Genomic DNA, 17,814 nt, shown 5'->3' with positions numbered 1-17,814 from the left:
AAATATCAGAGGTGTATCTGAGCCCACGTCTACACTATGAACTTAGGTCAGGATAACTACGTGTCTCGGTGTATTCCCGGTGTAGGCAGCTCTATGTCGTTAGGAGAATTCTCCTATCAACATGGTGTTCCACCTCCCCAAGAGGCGGTAGCTTATTCCAATGGGAGAAGCCCTCCTGTCGGCATAGTGTCCTCACTGAAGTGCTACAGCAGCACAGCTGCAGCGTTTAATGTGTAGACCTGCCCTGACCCTGAATAGACTTCAGCAAACTTCCCATCTCAAAAGAGCTTTTTGGTGTAAAAAACTTAAAAGCAATAGACCGTGAGCTGAAGTTGTGAGGTGGGGGAAGGAAATGGGACTAGCACAGAAGCAATGTGGTCAGCATTTCAGTACACGTCAGGTGCTAGGGCACCGGGGAGAGAGGTTGCTGCCTTCTCCTCCTGGCTTTACTGCAGCAGGCTTTTCCCTAGCTGGAAATACAAAGAAAGGTGTGAGGTGACTCAAGGCTTTTCTCCCTATCCCACACAAGGGCTTGTTAGACATTTCTGATAAAACAGCTCTGCATCTCTCTTGGGTCTCACAGGCAGCACAAGGGATGGGCAGCCTCCCCTATGCTGCCAGGTGCTTCCTGGCTTTGTGCAAGTCTCCAGGCAGTGAAAAGGTCTTTTCCCATCCTCCGCCAGGATCCTGGTAATTCCCTCCCCTTGTGCTCCTGTTCTTCTGTTACATTACTTGTAAAACACTCCTTTGCAAAGTCTGGGAAAGAGAGTGCCTGAGCATTCCCCTCCACAGTGCACGAGTGATGTCAGCAGGCTAGTTCATGAGACAGGAAGTTCAATTAAATGGTTTTGTTCCACTACAGAAAGCAGAGTCAGATAGATACACAAAGCCAACTGAAAGTAGATATCCCCTCCCCCCCAGTTATACTGCTCTTCTGTGTTACTTGTAGTAATAATAGGTACAAAATTTTAAGATGGATATGGGATTATTTTCCCCCTGCCCTGATTCCCCTCTCCCCCTGCAAAAAAAAAAAAAAAAAATGATTCTCTCTTTAAGATCAGGTCCAGACTGTAAACATGGAAGCCCACTATGTTCCCATGTTGTGGAATGATGTATTTTTGTTTAGTGTCTCAAAGGAAAGGGATGCATCTCTATTCGAAGCTAACTTCATTGTGGCAGAGTGGTTTTGTAACATTGCTAGTATTTCAAGATTGAGATCACTGTGTGGAGATAATACCTTTATACTGTAAAATGTGTGCTAATTACTGAAAATAGACTTGTCTAGGGACACAAAACAGAGGGGCAAAAACCCATCAAATGTCTTCTGGCTAGGATTTCTATGACTTGGTTAAGTGTTACCAGGAGTCTGAGTGCAGCTGTAACATTGTACAGAGTGCATACCTTCCAGAGAGCTACAGCAACCGGGATTCCCCCCTCCTCCTCTTCAGAGCCTGCTTCTGAAAGAGCTGGCTCATCCCTGCTGTCAGATGAAGCAGTTTCCTGAATGCATGGGTTTGAGTCACTTTAGCTAGATTAAGCTTTAACTCCTCCCTAGCTGGGCTTGAATTTGTACATAGCTATGGGAAAGGAAAGGGGGAGGGGAGTAGCGAGGGAAGTGGTGGGGTAGCTGTCAGACCTTAGGTTCATGGAAATACTGTACCTAATCAATAATCTAGTGCCAGCTCTAACCTGTAGCACAAGAGTGAGCTGTTAAGATGAGCCACTCATATTCCACTTGCTAAATCAACAGTCTGTTATAATGAGAACTCAGACCACTAAGCAAGCATTTAGTTAAAGGAGTAGGGGGAGGGGATAAGCCGGCTAGGAAGAAGGAAGAGGTAGCAGTAGCGAGCAGACGAAGTTCAAGTGCTTAAGTTGCATGTAGATGACATCAGCTGCTGTGAGACTGGGCTATTGAGAGATTTGGCAAAGAAATCAGAATTCAGGGGACATGCCTGCTTTTGGCTCTGGGATTTCTGCGTTCTTTTCCTTTGAACTTTTTAAGATCAGAGGGGTTTTAAACATTTGTGGGTGTTCATAAAAAGATTTCCTTTGTAATTTTTTTCTTACTGGGGGGGAATAATTTGGAAGTCTGATAGTGTGTGGGAAATGATTACATCAGTCACAGGGAGGGCTAGGATTGGTCTACACAGTGTGGTTTGATTCACTACCTAAAAGATTGTATGTAACCCTTTGAGTGGAGCTCTGGAAGAGTTGTCTGCTTCCCCAGAAACAGTACCCAGAACAGGGGCTACGTGACAGGTACAGTACAGTAATCCACTGACACTACAGAACACCCCGAGTGTGCAGCTTAGTCTGCAAAGGGTTGGAAGAGGCAGAGAACAAACTCTTTCAAGAGGCAATCTATATTTAAAATGCCATCTTGTTCTTCTGACTGCTGCCTTTTACGTGCTGTTGAGGTAAGATTTTCCATATCAAATTACCCACAAGGTTTCTGCTAGATCAATGTCCTCTCTTGCTAGGATGCAGAATGTTTTAATTTGGGATTAAAATAAATCTTGGTACTCTAAATTTGATTACATGGGGAAACAATTTTGCAGTAAGTGTATTGTTTGAGCAGAACAATGCTAACGGGAAAGCATCTGTATAAATCAGGGGTTGGGGGGAGGTTTCTGACACGTTCTCTTTAGCTCCATTAATGTTTCGAATGTACAGTGTGTGCACATTTGATTTCAAACTCCTTAAATCTAAGATGAAAGAGAATTCAGGGGGAACAGAGAAATGTGTGGACAATGCTAGGTAATTCATATGTGGATAAACTGCAAGTGGAAGTTAGAAAGGCGAAACAATCAAAAGTTAGTCCTGAGCAAGGGAGCCATTTTTAATTTTTAGAATTCAATGTAATTTGATGTAAATGTTCAAATTCAGTAGACCCCAAACTAGTTTTTTTTTCTATTCGTTTTTTACCAAACGTTCCAGTACATTGGTATTATTTCATTTATGCTTGTTGTCTACTGCTGCGTAAGGAATCTCTGCTCTCTCTCCCCTTCTTGATACATGTTCATATTAATGCTGCCCAATCTTCGTTTAGGACCAGGGTGGGAGCGGGAGGTAAAGGGGATGAGGAGAAAGTAATATAAAGTAAATCATGTGTATCATTTGTGCTGTCTGCTAAGATTCCTGGAGTTATAACAAGGAGGGAAGCTATATACAGTGACTGGTTTGCATATTTTCAGAACATAAGGCCGTTGATCTGTAAGTGTATCCTTTATGTTGCAGGATGTAAAAGTCTTTAGTGAAGATGGGACAAGCAAAGTGATCGAAATTCTAGCAGACATGACAGCCAGGGACCTCTGCCAGCTGCTCGTTTACAAAAGTCATTGTGTGGATGATAACAGCTGGACCCTAGTGGAGCATCACCCTCATCTAGGATTAGGTAGGGAACCGTCAAGCATGGCAATGTTAACTATGAACATACAATGTGTAATATAACAATATGGATGTCTTTACAATTGCTTCATTATGGACAAAGGTTTTTAATCTCTAAGTGATCTGGAATCACTTGCGTGCTTTATACTAATGCGTGTTAAGCATTTGAACCATTTTTAACTCTCCTATCTATTATTTTTCTAGTCTTCACACTATTCTTACTTTGCTGTGTTTTGAAGCTATAGCAAATAAACAGCTTAGGCAAATTAAGCTTGATCCCTAAAGAGTACTGGCCCTGTGAATCAGCTCAGCTCATCACCAGCTGGGAGACCTGAATGAACAGACTCAACCTTGCATACCTACAGTATGGTTATGAAAGCTAGACACATTGTGGGGAAGGAAAGGGGGCTGAATACACTTGACTTCAGGGAGGGGAAAGTATTGGTACTGCCACTCACAGGGGATTGGCAATTCTTGGACCAGCACTGGCATCTGCGCTCTCTAGGCAGCAGCTACTCCAACTGATTTGAAATTAAGGTGCCATGGTTACAGTTGGCAAGAAGGCAGCAAGAGGAAGAACTGCAGGGAATTAAATAACATTAGGAATTGGTTTAATTACAGTACCTGAAAGACTCTCATGCTACTTAATCTGGCTTCTGCTCTTATTTTGTGGAACGGATTTAGTAGAAGCACCATGATGTACAACTTTTGAATATGCAGTATGTGAATAGTTTGCTGAAACAATACAGAATTGTATATGATACAGAATATGGCATTTGAAATGTTAACCAATATACTTTGAGGTGAATTGCTGCCTTTAAAAAAAAGAAAAGTCAATGGAGATTATGATCAAGCAGAAATAAGCAAACCATTAACTGTAGTCATAAGCACTGAAATTGTGAACATGATCAGTGGTTTATAAAAGTGTTTTTAAAATCTAAAATTTATTCAGCCTTTACAAATAAAGAAATAAGTGATTTGCTGGAACGGTGATACTCTAAATGAATGCTATTAAACACAGAAGTTTACTGTTCTGCAAGTTAACTCTCCAAAATGTCTTACAGTTTAACCCAATTAACAAATTCTTCCAGTTAGATTCTATTTTTCAATGTAAAAATAGAACTAACTATTCCATAAACATGGAAACCTGGTTCATGTAAAATGACAGCTTCCAGCTTTGTTCATAGCATAAAACAAAATTGACAGTATAAGTTACAGAATCTACATTTCTTCAGTCTAAAGCACCATATCCACATGTGGGAAGAAAATTATTAAAATTTTAGCAATGCTCATTAAACTACCAGGCACTCTTTCCATATTTCCTTTCCCATCACTGCTGATTACCAAGGTATTGTGTAAACAGAAGCCTTCTGCTTTGTAATCAACATCCTTCTCCTGCCAGATTCATTCAGTGATGCCACAATTCAGTGTTTGTGACATCACAATAGCTTCCATGGTGACTAATTGTGCTGTCAAACTCTGGTGTGTGACATCTCTGAATGAATCAGGCAGGAGACTGATTAGGAAATCAAAAGCTTCTGTTTACATACAAATAACTTGGTAATTAACAATGATGGGAAAAGAGCAAGATACTTATCAGTCTGCATTTATATACAGTAGAATCTGCATATAGCGGAGCTCCATTTTATAGTAAAGCATGAAGCAAATCCTGGATTGATTCAATTAAATGCAATGTACAAACTGCAACTTGAGTTATAAGGAAACTTTCCATGGGGGAAAATAACTGCTAAAAGAGTGTTCCAGGGTTAGCAATCCAGTATATCCATGTTACAGGTCTTAAAAATACACTTCATGATTTGAGAGTGAAAAAAATTACAAGATTTTATACAAAATAGAAAGAGCATCCAAGATAAAAAAGGAATGTAATTTGCCACATGAAAGAAACTTCACCTGAATTCTCAGTTCCATAGAGTGGAGGCTTATATATTCAAAATATATATTGCACTAAAGACCATCCTCCAGAGAATTCAAATACCACCCATCCCCCAAAATCACCAGCACAATTTTGGTTAAGCTTAGTTAGAACATTTGTCATGCAACCAAATTTTGCTGGCCCTTGGGTGGCTGCTCTGAGAGGCTTTTATGTGCATTTTTCAGATATTGCCAGATTGTGGCAATGGTCTTATAGTCTTCTCTTACCACCCTACAGCTCAGTCTACAATGAGGTGTCCCATGCTCTAAAACCTTCCCTCTACATATGCGGTTTTTTGTAATACATCTAGGTACACTTGAGATGTGAAATAATCATTCCAGCTGTTTTGGGGTGAGGGGAAAGAAAACGTAAGTGATTCTCATGGCTCTGTGGATGCGTTTCTAGAAGATGTTTCTGACAAAACTAGCTGTTGCTCAGATATCAGCAGAAGTAATGCTTTAGTTTAGAAGGTGGTTCTGAAGTCATCCAAGAACACGATGGCCTCCTAATAGTTTATTTTTTCCTCCTAACCTACTCTGCTGCATAGGAGCTCTGTTTGCAGAATCAGTTCAGTTCAGGATCACACAATGGTGGCATGATTTAACTTCTTGGAATGTAGAGTTCACTGGTTAGTGCGGTGATATTTTAGGTCCCTGCTACCAAAGGGACCTTAACCAGACTGCTTACTTTGCATACACACTCATTTGTATATCCAGATAACATTTCCACATGCAAATTGGTGCAAACAGCTACTTGAGCGTGCAAATTAATTTGTGTATCCAAAACTGTGTATAGAACCAATGTTTTTGATATAGCCTCTAGACCCGTTTAGATTCCTGGCATCTAAGGTCACATTGCACTTTACTTAAAATCTGACATTAATCTCTAAAACATCAGTTAATCCAAACATTTTATTTGTAACTCTGGAAATCTAGTTGTTCTTGCAAATGAGTGTCTTCCTTGTGTGCTGCTTTACTAGTCTTTCTGTTCGCATAGTAGCTTGGTCAAGTAATGGTATTTTGCAGAAGTGAGGCCTTCTACGTTGATTTGACATACACAAAGGTGTGATCCTACATTTCTATGTTTGACCCAAAGAGGGCCATTTTTCTTGAGATTGCCACTTGAGTTGTCTTTTAGACCGTGAGGCCATCAGTCAACATTCAGTCACCACGTTGCTGGCTTTGATTGTGCCGAAGCCCTTAACAGGGAGGACCGCATGAAGGTTGCCATCTTCCTCTCCTTCTGCTTCACTATTACCTACTATTTTTTTTAAAGGGGAGAGAATTGAGTTATTTCAGTTTCTTGTTAATGTCCGATAAAGACAGTAATGAGATGAAGTGTTCATGAAAATATGTTCTTTGATCATGTAAAAATGTCTGCCTGTAAACCTCATTTTCTAACTGGACAGGTTTATTTAACATTGGTAAGCGAAAGCAAAATTTTACATACCTGGAACAGTGATAGAGCTGTAAAGTGTAGAGCTGGTGTTGGAAATATGAATTGGAAAGTAGTGTCATTCTGTGGTTCCATGTTTACATCATCTCATTTACTTCCATATAAAATTTGCTTAATTTTATAAGTAAAAATATGACTTTTCCTAAGAGCCACCTCAGTAACTGAAAAAAATGAAACTCAAGCTGTTGGTTCTTCTGGCTGCTGCATAATTGCCCTTAATCATAGTTCTGTAATCAGAACTTTCTGGGTATTACACCGATGGGGAAATGAGATGGATCCTATACTGAACTCACATGCATTAATTGTGCAGGTTTAAACAGTAATAAAAAGCAGTTTAAAAAAATGGTTGTCATTATGAAGTGACCCCAGAGAGGACTTTGAATAAACACAAGGAATAGATCAGATTGGTTAGCGGGTGCCATTTTTAGTAACTTTATCTAATCAGCCTTCCTTAAGCATTATGGTTAGAGTCCTTCAGAGTGTTATGTAAGCTCTTTCTGGATTATTGTTGTCTGGTACTTGGGCATGCTTTACTACATCATGAAAAATCTGTTGTTGTGGATGTGCACGATTGTCATAGTGCACAGATGGCGCACCCACGGCAGCCCCCTATCAGCTCCCCTCCCAGTGCCTCCCGCCCGCCGGTGGGTCCCACAGATCAGCATCTCCCCATCCCTCCCAGCGCCTCCTGTCCACCACGAACAGGAGTATCGCAATGTGCAGGAGGGTGAGGGGAGGAGGGAGGATTTGGCAGGCTCGGGGGAGGGGACAGAACTGGACGGGAAGAGATGAGGCGGGGGTGGGGCCTTGGGGGAAGGAGTGGAGTGGGGGTGGGGCCTGGGGAAGAGCCGGAGGTTCGAGCACCCCCCGGCACTTTGGAAAGTCAGCGCCTGTGACAATTGTAATATGTCCATGTATAATGGCAATGTGGAATTAAATCCTTGTTTGTGATTGAGTTAAAGCTAGGAGTGCACAAGAGTAGCATGTTTAACTTCTTGAGGATAAGCATAAAACAACCAGATAAAACAAATAACTTTACATAATTGTTGTGATTTACCATTTAATAACACTTAACACATATCTGTGATTCTAATTTTGGAGCCAAAATTCAGTGCATCTCTAAAGTTGTTGTGTTGGTACATCCATAGCCAAGTAGCTTTGTAGAAAGCCTCATCCCATTAGTCAATAAAAGAAGGAATGTCCTATGTTGCAGCTTGTGTAAAGATGTAGCACACTGATAGCTGTGGGTGTGCTTCCCCTCAACATCTACATCTGCTAAAATGTTCAAATTCTGGTTGGCTTGTATCATCAACATGAAAATTCAAATTGTGTTATGACTGGTTCCCCTGGGGTGCCACCTGGAACTGGGGGTACCACTGTGCCCTTTTACCCACCAGCCTGGGCTCCCTCCCTGATAGATAAACAAAAACGCAAACTGAGCTTTAACACACTAGCTAGGATATGAATTAGCAAATTCTCACCCTGAGTGATAAACAGGCTGGCGGATTCTTAAGGCACAAACTGCCTTTGCTTTGCAGCTTGGGTTTCCCAGGTTTCATACACTGGCTAGAAATCCCTTTAGCCTGGGATCATCACTTCCCCCAGTTCAGCCTTTTTTCCTCAGGTGTTTCCCGGTGTGGTGTTGTGGGGAGAGTGAGGTACCATCATGATGTCATTTCCCCCTTTTATATCTTCTTCCCAGTTGCTGGAAAGCTCTTTTGCTCTGACCTGGGTCAAACAGTTCCCATTGTGTAGTGCTATCTCTGAGAGGTTTCTATTGTACCTAGTTCCTGGGGTAATCCTTGTGCTTGTGTGCATTTCCTCAATAAGCCATTAACATTGCTTGGCCTTTTTTACTATTGTACCGGAAAGGCTGCTTTTGGGTGTTTTCAACCTCACAACATGTTGCAGTAACACATATATGAAGTTTGTCTATAACTTCCCATATGACAATAGTTCATACAATCCAACATTAATGTCTAGCAGATCAAGACTTAGAATGATACCTCACAAGATATGTTTTGTGCAAAACATATCCTAATTATGTGACAGTGGTGAATAAGGGAGTGTCAGGGTGTCACATATGTTATTTCAGCAGAAATGCCACCACAAAATTTCAGAGGTAGATGGAAACTAAATTGGTAAGGAGACAAGTTTAGGACTTTTTATTCATCTCTACACAATACTTCCGTCAGACATTCATAGAGTGTATTTAGACAAACTAAAAGGCAAAGTATAAGCCACATTGACAAATGCTGGCATAAATTACGCTTCCTCAGGATAAGCAAGACATATACTCTGACTACCTTAAAATCAATGTGAGCTTTACACGGTATCATGAAAGATGAAAGACTTTAAGCTCTGTAAGATCAACCAGGAAAGGCAGTGCCTGAACCAATGGCCCTTTACAGGGTACAACCTACTATCAAGTCTATCATCTTTAAATCAAAAGACTATTCAGGGGAAAAACACCCCACTGACCTGTTACCCTGTTGAAGAAAGAGATGGTCTGAGGTAGCCAGGACCCAAAACAACGTAGTGATTTATAAATTAAAATCAATATGTCAAATTATATTCGGAACCTAGTGGAGAATTTAGAGATATAGGGGGCAGGTCCTAAGCTGGTATAAGGTGTCACAGCCTCATTGACTTCAGTGACCAGTTATACTATCTGAAGATCTGACCCTAGATGTAAAATGCTCTCTGTGGCTAGCACACTAAAAAGGAGGCTGCTTTCTGCTCTTGCTATATCTTCCAAATGATCTTCAGGAGTAGCCCCACGAAGAGTGAAGTGCAGTAATCCAATCTGGTGGCCTCAAAGGCTTGGAAACCTCTAAAGTCCACAATGAAATGTCACAGTTGAGATGAATGCAGGTGGGGAAAAGACAGTTGGCCCTCCAGTGGATCATTACTAATGAAAGGTAAATCTTAACTTGAACCCACTAAATTAAACTGAAAGGCATGCAAGAATATGCTTGCTTTTGAGATTTCAATCACTTTTTGCTTTTCACTGGGCTTGAAAATATCACAAGAGAAGCTTTTCCCCATGCTATCTTGATAATTCTGGTCCTGTCTGAAACCTGAAAGTGCAAAGATGCATGAAAGTGAAGTGAGGAAGGCTGTGAACCACAAGAGGCTTGAATTTTAAGCAGAGTTTCAGGTCAGTTGTGTTTTTATTTGAATTGGTTTGCCCATTCCTAGTTATATACTAGAAACCTTGATAATGAACCATCTGAAAAATAGAGAAAACGTTGTATGCAGTGATGTTGTAGCTGTGTTTGGTCCCAGGATATTAGAGATACAAGGTAGGTGAGGTAATATCTTCTACTGGACCATCTCCTTTTGGTGAGAGAGACAAACTTTCAAACTTACACATACCTCTTCTTTAGGTCTGTGAAACATACTCAGAGTGTCACAACTAAATATAAATTGGAACAGATTGTTTAGCATAAGTAGGTAACACATATTTCAAGGGAACATTCAAGGTGAAGTGGTCTGTTAACACCTCTCCAGTTGTGGAGAGGGGGTGGGGTGAATTATGGCTTAATGCAACCAATCTGTTCCGCCTTGTATTTAGCTGTGACACTCTGAGTACATTTCCCTGAACTAAAGAAGAGCTATGTGTAAGCTTGAAAACTTGTCTCTCTCTCCCCCAACAGAAGTTGATCCAATAAAAGATATTACCTCACCCAGCTGGTCTCTAATATCCTGGGACCAACACGGCTACCGCAGTGCTGCATAGAACAGAAGTTGGTCCAGTAACAGAGATTACCTCATCCACCTCGTCTCTGAAAAATACCGAGACGTTTTCCTAGAAACCTTCAGTAGGCCTGCCAGGACACTGACATCATTGTCCCAGAGTAGACTTGCACCAATTGTCCTCTAAAAGTTGTTTTTTTAAAACTTTGAGCTACTTGTTTCAATAGAATAGTTCCCATTAAACTAGCTTGTTCATTCTTTCATATGTATTGTACTTTTTGACTGAATTATAAGAAGCAATAGTGGTGGGATGTTCATTCGTACAAATGACCAATTTTAGTCGCAGAAAATTTTCCTGTGATAAGTACAAAACCTCTATTGCTGTCTGTTGGCACTCCTTTAAGAGAGATCCTTTGATTTCTTCTATAATAAACACAGTATCTTATAAATCTGGCCTGAAGTTCACCTCAGGATCATACTAGATTTTGAAAAGTGTGGCTGAATAGGATGTTTTTTCACCCACCTCAGTTACATTGCAAGGCTTAATGGTGGTCCCATCATACTTGTTTCTTAAAGCTGTCCCCACCCCTTCACTCCTTTACAATAGACCAAGTACCAAAAGAAAAATGTAATTTGTATTACTCAAGTTTCTTGCAGTCATTGGGGTATACAAACCATCCTATGACCTCTTCCTTCCGAAAAGTCCTTATTTGTATGAAACCCTACCATGTTAAATCTAAACCATTTTTAAAGCAAAATTGCTTTATCTACAGTTTTGGTCCTCTAAGTCCAGTTTCAGCATAATTTGAGGCCTATAAAAGCTCTTTTCCCCACAGAGGCTTTTGATAACTTAATACAGGATTTCTGTGTTACAAATGAATTCGGAGCAGTTTTATTTGTACTATTTGGAACATTTTTTCTTTTTTCTACCTGATTAGACATTAACATTGTATTTTCCCTCCACAGAGAGGTGCTTGGAAGACCATGAGCTCGTAGTCCAAGTCGAGTCCACTATGGGAAGTGAAAGTAAATTTTTGTTCAGGAAGAATTATGCAAAATATGAATTTTTTAAAAATCCAATGGTGAGTCTCATTGTCCAGAATGACTGTAAAACTGTCTGGGGGCAGAAGCTGTTGCATACTGTATCTTTGTATAGTGCTTAGCACAATGGGGACCCCACAATATATTATATATGTGGTTAATGAGCATGGCAAGGTCTTCGTTGAAAACAAGTAACACAGTTGCCCAGAGATGCTTAACTTATCTTATGCCCAAAAATGAGAATCTTGATGGTTATCAGACTGCACAATCTGATTGTCTCGGGGTGGCTGTTGCTGTGTCTAAGAATGACCATACAAAGGCAAAGCCCAGCTTGGTTTCTCTAAGCAACAACAGTTCAATTTGTTCATTATCCTGAAAGTTATTAATTGATATGAAGCAAGTTGACCAAATAATGTGAATATCCAGACCTCTTAGTTTCTGCCAGTAATGAAGAAACCTGTGGGTAACCTCTAAGGTGCTTGTCATACCTGATTATTTTCCCTGTTTATCAGTATGTATGTTGAATAGGGATTCATAATAGGTGAACCTACTACTGTTTTCTAGTGGGTTTCTTCTTTTTCCTGTACTGATCGAAGTAACTCTACCTCTCCTTTTCCTCCCCTCCCTTCTGCCTATGAAACTTCAGTTGGTTTTGGATTATATCATTGAAACTAATGCAGTATTATAAGAACCTAAAAGCTATTGTGATTTTAACAGTATAGCAATCTTTCTAAGCTTATTTGGAAGCAGATTTTCAAACTTGTAACGACATGGCCCAGTGGGTGCGAACCTTAGTTGTGTGCACACATAGATATTTGCAGATCCAGCTGCTGGTGTATGTTTGGCAAACTGCCCCAGCCATGATATCTTGAAATATCTGGATGGAATGTACATGATTTATAACCTTTGCATTTCTATAGTATGTTTCATCTGATAACCTCAAAGTGCTTTAACCTTAAGCCTTGCCACACCCATATGTTATGAAGCATTATCTCAGGTGAAAAGTTGGTGAACTAGCACATTTGTTTTAGTGATTTACCTAAATTGGTAGCAAAGGTAAGAATAGAACCCATAATATTTGGCTTCCAGTCCCATGATCTCACCATCAAACAATGCTTCCTTCTTTTTCTATACCAGATCAGGTCACTGATCCCTTCAGTCAGGTATAAGCATCTGGTGTTGGCTAGTACTTAAAGGAAGATGGTAAATTTAATCTTCATAATTCATCTGGCTAATTATATGATGTGACAGGAGGTTGATTCCTCTTTCACCCTCAATCTGTTAGTGCCTTGAAGAATAAGACTTTTATTAGCTGAAGTAGAATGAACAGTGTTCCTAAGTGCAGTAGATTTTATTGCCGTTTAGCTTGTTGGCAACCTTTTAATTTGGTTTTATAGATACCCATGCATTCAGCATTCTAACAATGATTAATAGCTCAAAGAGTAACTTAATATAATTAATGTATACTGTAAGCATGTCGTGCAGTACACCAAGGTATTTATGTAATAGACATTTTAAAATGTGGTACAGAAAGACAGCTAGGAAGAGGAAGTCTGAAATAAGGTAATCCTTTAAATATTAAGTTTTTTGACTTCGATGTCATAACTCATGGTAAATAATGAGATCATAGTATTGAGCATCTGTAGAACACTCGGAGGATTTAGAAACACCATGTTAGTGTCACACAAGATACTTGGTTCTAAAATAAATGACTACACTACAGTGATGGTTATGTAAGAGTAATGGATGTTTACTTAGAGCTTGTTAGTATCTAGTCTGTGCAGCAGAGAATTCTGTACCAAGTGTGCAGATCTTGTGTATGTATGCATGTTCAGAAAAATTTGTATTCATTTTCCTGGAATACTTTTTAGCTAACTGTTCATTATGAGAAATACATTGACATTGCCCTGAACACAGTATTTGAAAGCAGATTTGTCTTGATAGATTGAAAGGTGTCAAGATTTCAGCGGAGTTGCTAAGCAAATGAGGGGGGTGGGGGACGCTGACAGTTACACATCAATGTTTTCTCATCATTAAAGTTTGGGTAATTAATATGATCCATTCTGGTGGAACTGAACAACCCAATACAACATAAAACGGTGCTTTGGTTAGAGGGAGAAAACAGCTATTTTAAAGTACTTACTACAGAAATGGATGTAGTATCTCTGAGCATCTCACATTCTTTAATGTAGTTTTCCTCACAACACCCTGTGAGGAAGGTACTGTTATCCATATTTTACCAATGGGGGACTAAGGCACAGAGAGGCTAAGTGACTTGTCCAGGGCCACACAGAAAGTCTCTGTCAGACCAGGGACTCTAATCTAGATCTCCCAGGTCCTCAGCTAGTGTCCTAACCACGGTACCATTCTTTCCCTCCGTTGCTAGAAACCAGAGACTGTAATTCCGAACTCCTGTCCCTACCTTGAAAGCTGTCTTAGATTGAGTTTTCTGTTGTAGGGGAAGGAGAAGAATGTTCTTTATAGAAGATAAATTTATCCTTAATTTCACAGATGGAGAAATGTACTTATGAAATATTGCAAACTTTATTTAAAGAAAAAAAGCCATATCAATGTAGTTTGGGGTGTTTTGTTGAGGGGAAAAAAGGAAGTGAATTGGGCTTGAAAGCTTTAGCATCACTTACAGCGTAAGGAGGTCTTTAATTCAAGTAAGAATAATCATCATAGAAGGTGGAGACTGGAAAAGATTCATCTGATCTAGTCCATTAGCTAATACTAATTAACCAGAAGTATGTAAATGCAGTCTGACTCCAAACTGTGTTTTGTTTTGTTTTTTTTCCCCTGTAGAATTTCTTTCCAGAGCAGATGGTTGCTTGGTGCCAGCAATCAAACGGCAGCATCCCACAATCACAACTTTTGCAGGTATTCTAAGACAGTCTTGTGCTAAAGTAGCCTTTATAAAGGGCGAGGGAGGAAGATTAAAGAGGACTGGAAACGTGAATAGGAAAAGAGGAGATTTTAATTTAGTGTATGTTCATAATGTTGATTTTTTTTTTTGCAGATTTTAGCCAGTCTAATTTAGATTTTAAATAATTGTAAAAATTAATAGTTAGTACTTAGTTTGCATATGCCCACTAAATTGCCAACTGGCATTACCATGGGCTGCTGTTAGTAGTGCCTATGATGGCTAAGCTGTTAGAGCTTTCTGTGTGTGTGTGATAAATGTCAGTTTGCTGACCACCCAGGTTACAGCTGCACAGCAGCTAAATGTATACTGTTCCAGATCAGGTAGATATGCACGTGTTAGCTTTGATTGAGCTAGTGAGCTAAAAATAGCAGTGTAACTGCTGCAGCAAGGGTGGCGGGACAGGATACCTGCCTGAGTACAATCCTATCCAAGACCCTATGTATGTACATGGATATCTAGTGTGAGACGCTTAACACCGGTGGAAGTTAAGCATCTCATCTTCTGAGGCACTTTGCAAAATCCCACTAGGTACCTATCTGCATCTTTATGTGCCTGAATACCTTTAGAAATCTGACCCATGGTGGCCGGAAACAATCCGTCTGTTCACTAACTATGTTAATATTTCCCTTGTTTAATAAATCAGTTTTAAATGTGGAATTTGTTTATCATAAACTTCCTTTTTCCTTCTTATGTATCCAGCACATATATGGTAGTTTTATTTAACTAACACACTTTTCAAAGGCTGGTTTTGTACAGGTTTAATTAAATGCTAGTTTTTATCCAAATGCAGCCTGATACAAATCCTGAATAAAAAGTACCGTCATCTAGTAAATAAGAAACGAGTTGCTCACCATTTGCTAACATAATAAAAAATGTAAAAATTAAGAATCTGAATAAATGTATGTTAAGATATGTAACTGCTTTAATAAATGTGTGTAAAAAAAGTGTATTCTCATGGTTAGCAAGAAGTACCAAATTTAGTGGTAAGTTTATTTGCTTTCACATAAACATATGTCAGTGGTTATACCAATCAATGAGAATCAACCTTTCGTATAAAAATAACTAAAAACTTATAAATGCAAAATAAGATTAAAACCAATGGTTTAATACATCCTGAATGGCACTAAAGGAGACAAGAGAAAAGAAATATGATAGATGCTTGCCTAAAGTTTTGTAAAAATTATATATATGTATACAGTTTGAAACAATGCTGCATACATATATTATACCTTATTCAGTTCAAAGCAGCTCAGAGTTCTTATAAAGGAGTATGTTGTGGCAATATGAACAGAGCACGTGCTTGGCATCCTAAGAGAAGCAGACATTGACCTCTAAGATTCTTTACCTCGTAACAGGGCTTACATGCTTATTTTTACCAAGTGAATAAAAACCAGGGCAACACAAATGTAAAGAACATCAAGTCTTCTATGGAATATTCAAAGGGCATAAAACATAAGTCCTAACTGACTGGCTTCACCCAATAGCTTACTGGCTCTGGATTAGACAGATTTTCATGTCTAATCAGCACTCTGACATACAAATGTATTTCTAAAGTGACTAGGATTTTCAAAAGCGAGTTACCTAAAGTTAGGCACCTACATAAGTGGCCTGTCTTTCAAAAGTGCTGAATGCTTAGCAGCTCCCACCAACTTCACTGGGTTTACTCCTGATTTACACCCCGTCACTCTTAATTTATTTTGTCTTGCACGAGGTGAGAAGAGAACATAGCAATAGCTGCCAGGAGAAGCACTTCAGGCTCTGGTGGAAGATTGAGTATTTGAGGACAGAGGTCCTGAGCTCTGTAGCCCTTGTCTCCTTCCCTGCTGGTAATCAGTGGTTTTAAATGGAAAAACTACCTCAACAAAATTCAAATTTGTTTAGAAAAATTCTTACCAAAATCATGGCATTGCTAGGGTTACCATATTTAAAAAATTTAAAAAGAGGACACTCCACGGGGCCCTGGCCCCGCCCCAACTCCGCCTCTTCCCCGCCCTAACTCTGCCCATTCCCCGCCCATTCCCCAAAGTCCCCGCCCTAACTCCCCCTCCTCCCTCCCAGCCACGCGGAAAGGGCTGCCCGAGCGCTACCGGCTTCACGGTTTGCCGGGCAGCCCCCAGACCCTGCGCCTCCGGCCGGCGCTTCCCCAGCACAGCTGGAGCCCGGGAGCAGAAGCACCCAGCCAGGGGCGCAGGGTCTGGAGGCTGCCCAGCAAACCCGTGAAGCCAGTAGCGCTTGGGCTTCGGGCAGCCCCCTTGCCTCCGGACCCTGCGCCCCCGGCCAGGCACTTTCCCTCCTGGACTCCAGCTACTCTGCTCCTCCCCTGACTCTTCGGCTCTGTTTAAGAGCCAAGCTGCCCGAGCGCTCCAGCTTTGGGCAACCCCCATGCCTCCGGACCCTGCGCCGCCGGAGCAGAGCAGCTGGAGCCCGGGAAGGGAAGTGCCCAGCCGGCGGCTCAGGGTCCGGAGGCACGGGGGCTGTCCGAAGCCAGTAGCACTGGCTCGGGCAGGTTGGCTCTTAAACAGAGCCGAAGAGTCAGGGGAGGATCAGAGCAGCTGGAGCCCGGGAGGGGAAGTGCCCAGCCGGGGGCGCAGGGTCTGGAGGCTGCCCGGCAAATCATGAAGCCGGTAGGGGCTGCCCAAAGCCCGAGCGCTATGCCTCCGGACCCTGCGCCCCCGGCCGGGCACTTTCCCTCCCGGGCTCCAGCTGCTCTGCTCCTCCCCTGACTCTTCGGCTCTGTTTAAGAGCCGAGCTGCCGGAGCGCTCCGGCTTCGGCAGCCCCCATGCCTCCGGACCCCAGCCACCGGAGCAGAGCAGCTGGAGCCGGGGAGGAGAAGTGCCTGGCCGGTGGCTGGGGTCCGGAGGCAAGGGGGCTGCCCGAAGCCGGTAGCGCTGGCTCGGGCAGCTTGGCTCTTAAACAGAGCCGAAGTCTGAGTCAGGGGAGGAGCAGAGCAGCCGTGGGAGAGGAAGTGCCCGGCCGGTATTTTTCCCGGACATGTTCGGCTTTTTGGCAATTCCCCCCGGACAGGGGTTTGATTGCCAAAAAGCCGGACATTTCCGGGAAAAGCCGGACGTATGGTAACCCTAGGCATTGCAGCAAATACATGTACTTGCAGCATGCTTTAGATTAAAATATCTGATAACAATACTGCCTCAGCTAAATGACCTATATCTTCCAGCCCTACAGTTCTGTGATTCATTTGCCTGAATGCATATTAAACTGTTCCCATTAGTTCACCTTCTAGCATCTCTATATAAGTTAGAAATAGCATACCAACCTAATTTCTTAAAATATTTCTTGGTCCTGACTTCTAGGGGCCTTTGTAGTTGTAAAGATATAGTTTGAGTTACTGAGTGTGAAATGTTCTGCTCC

The 17,814-nt window shown here is 41.3% G+C and overlaps 1 protein-coding gene across 2 annotated transcripts in view; it reads left to right on the top strand.

Moving 5' to 3' along the window:
* GRB10 (growth factor receptor bound protein 10) overlaps positions 1-17,814 on the top strand; it is a 202,212-nt gene that overhangs the window by 160,956 nt on the left and 23,442 nt on the right. For both annotated transcript variants that reach the window (XM_034761340.1, XM_034761339.1), the window contains exons 6-8: positions 3,241-3,397; positions 11,444-11,559; positions 14,324-14,398. In XM_034761340.1, coding sequence (XP_034617231.1) covers positions 3,241-3,397; positions 11,444-11,559; positions 14,324-14,398 — 348 coding nt within the window. The remainder of the gene's footprint in view (positions 1-3,240; positions 3,398-11,443; positions 11,560-14,323; positions 14,399-17,814) is intronic.

Source organism: Trachemys scripta, chromosome 2, assembly GCF_013100865.1.
Source record: "Trachemys scripta elegans isolate TJP31775 chromosome 2, CAS_Tse_1.0, whole genome shotgun sequence".
Classification (NCBI taxonomy): Eukaryota; Metazoa; Chordata; order Testudines; family Emydidae; genus Trachemys; species Trachemys scripta.
The sequence above is the reverse complement of the archived record's forward strand: the minus strand, read 5'-3'. Positions and strand labels throughout refer to the sequence as shown.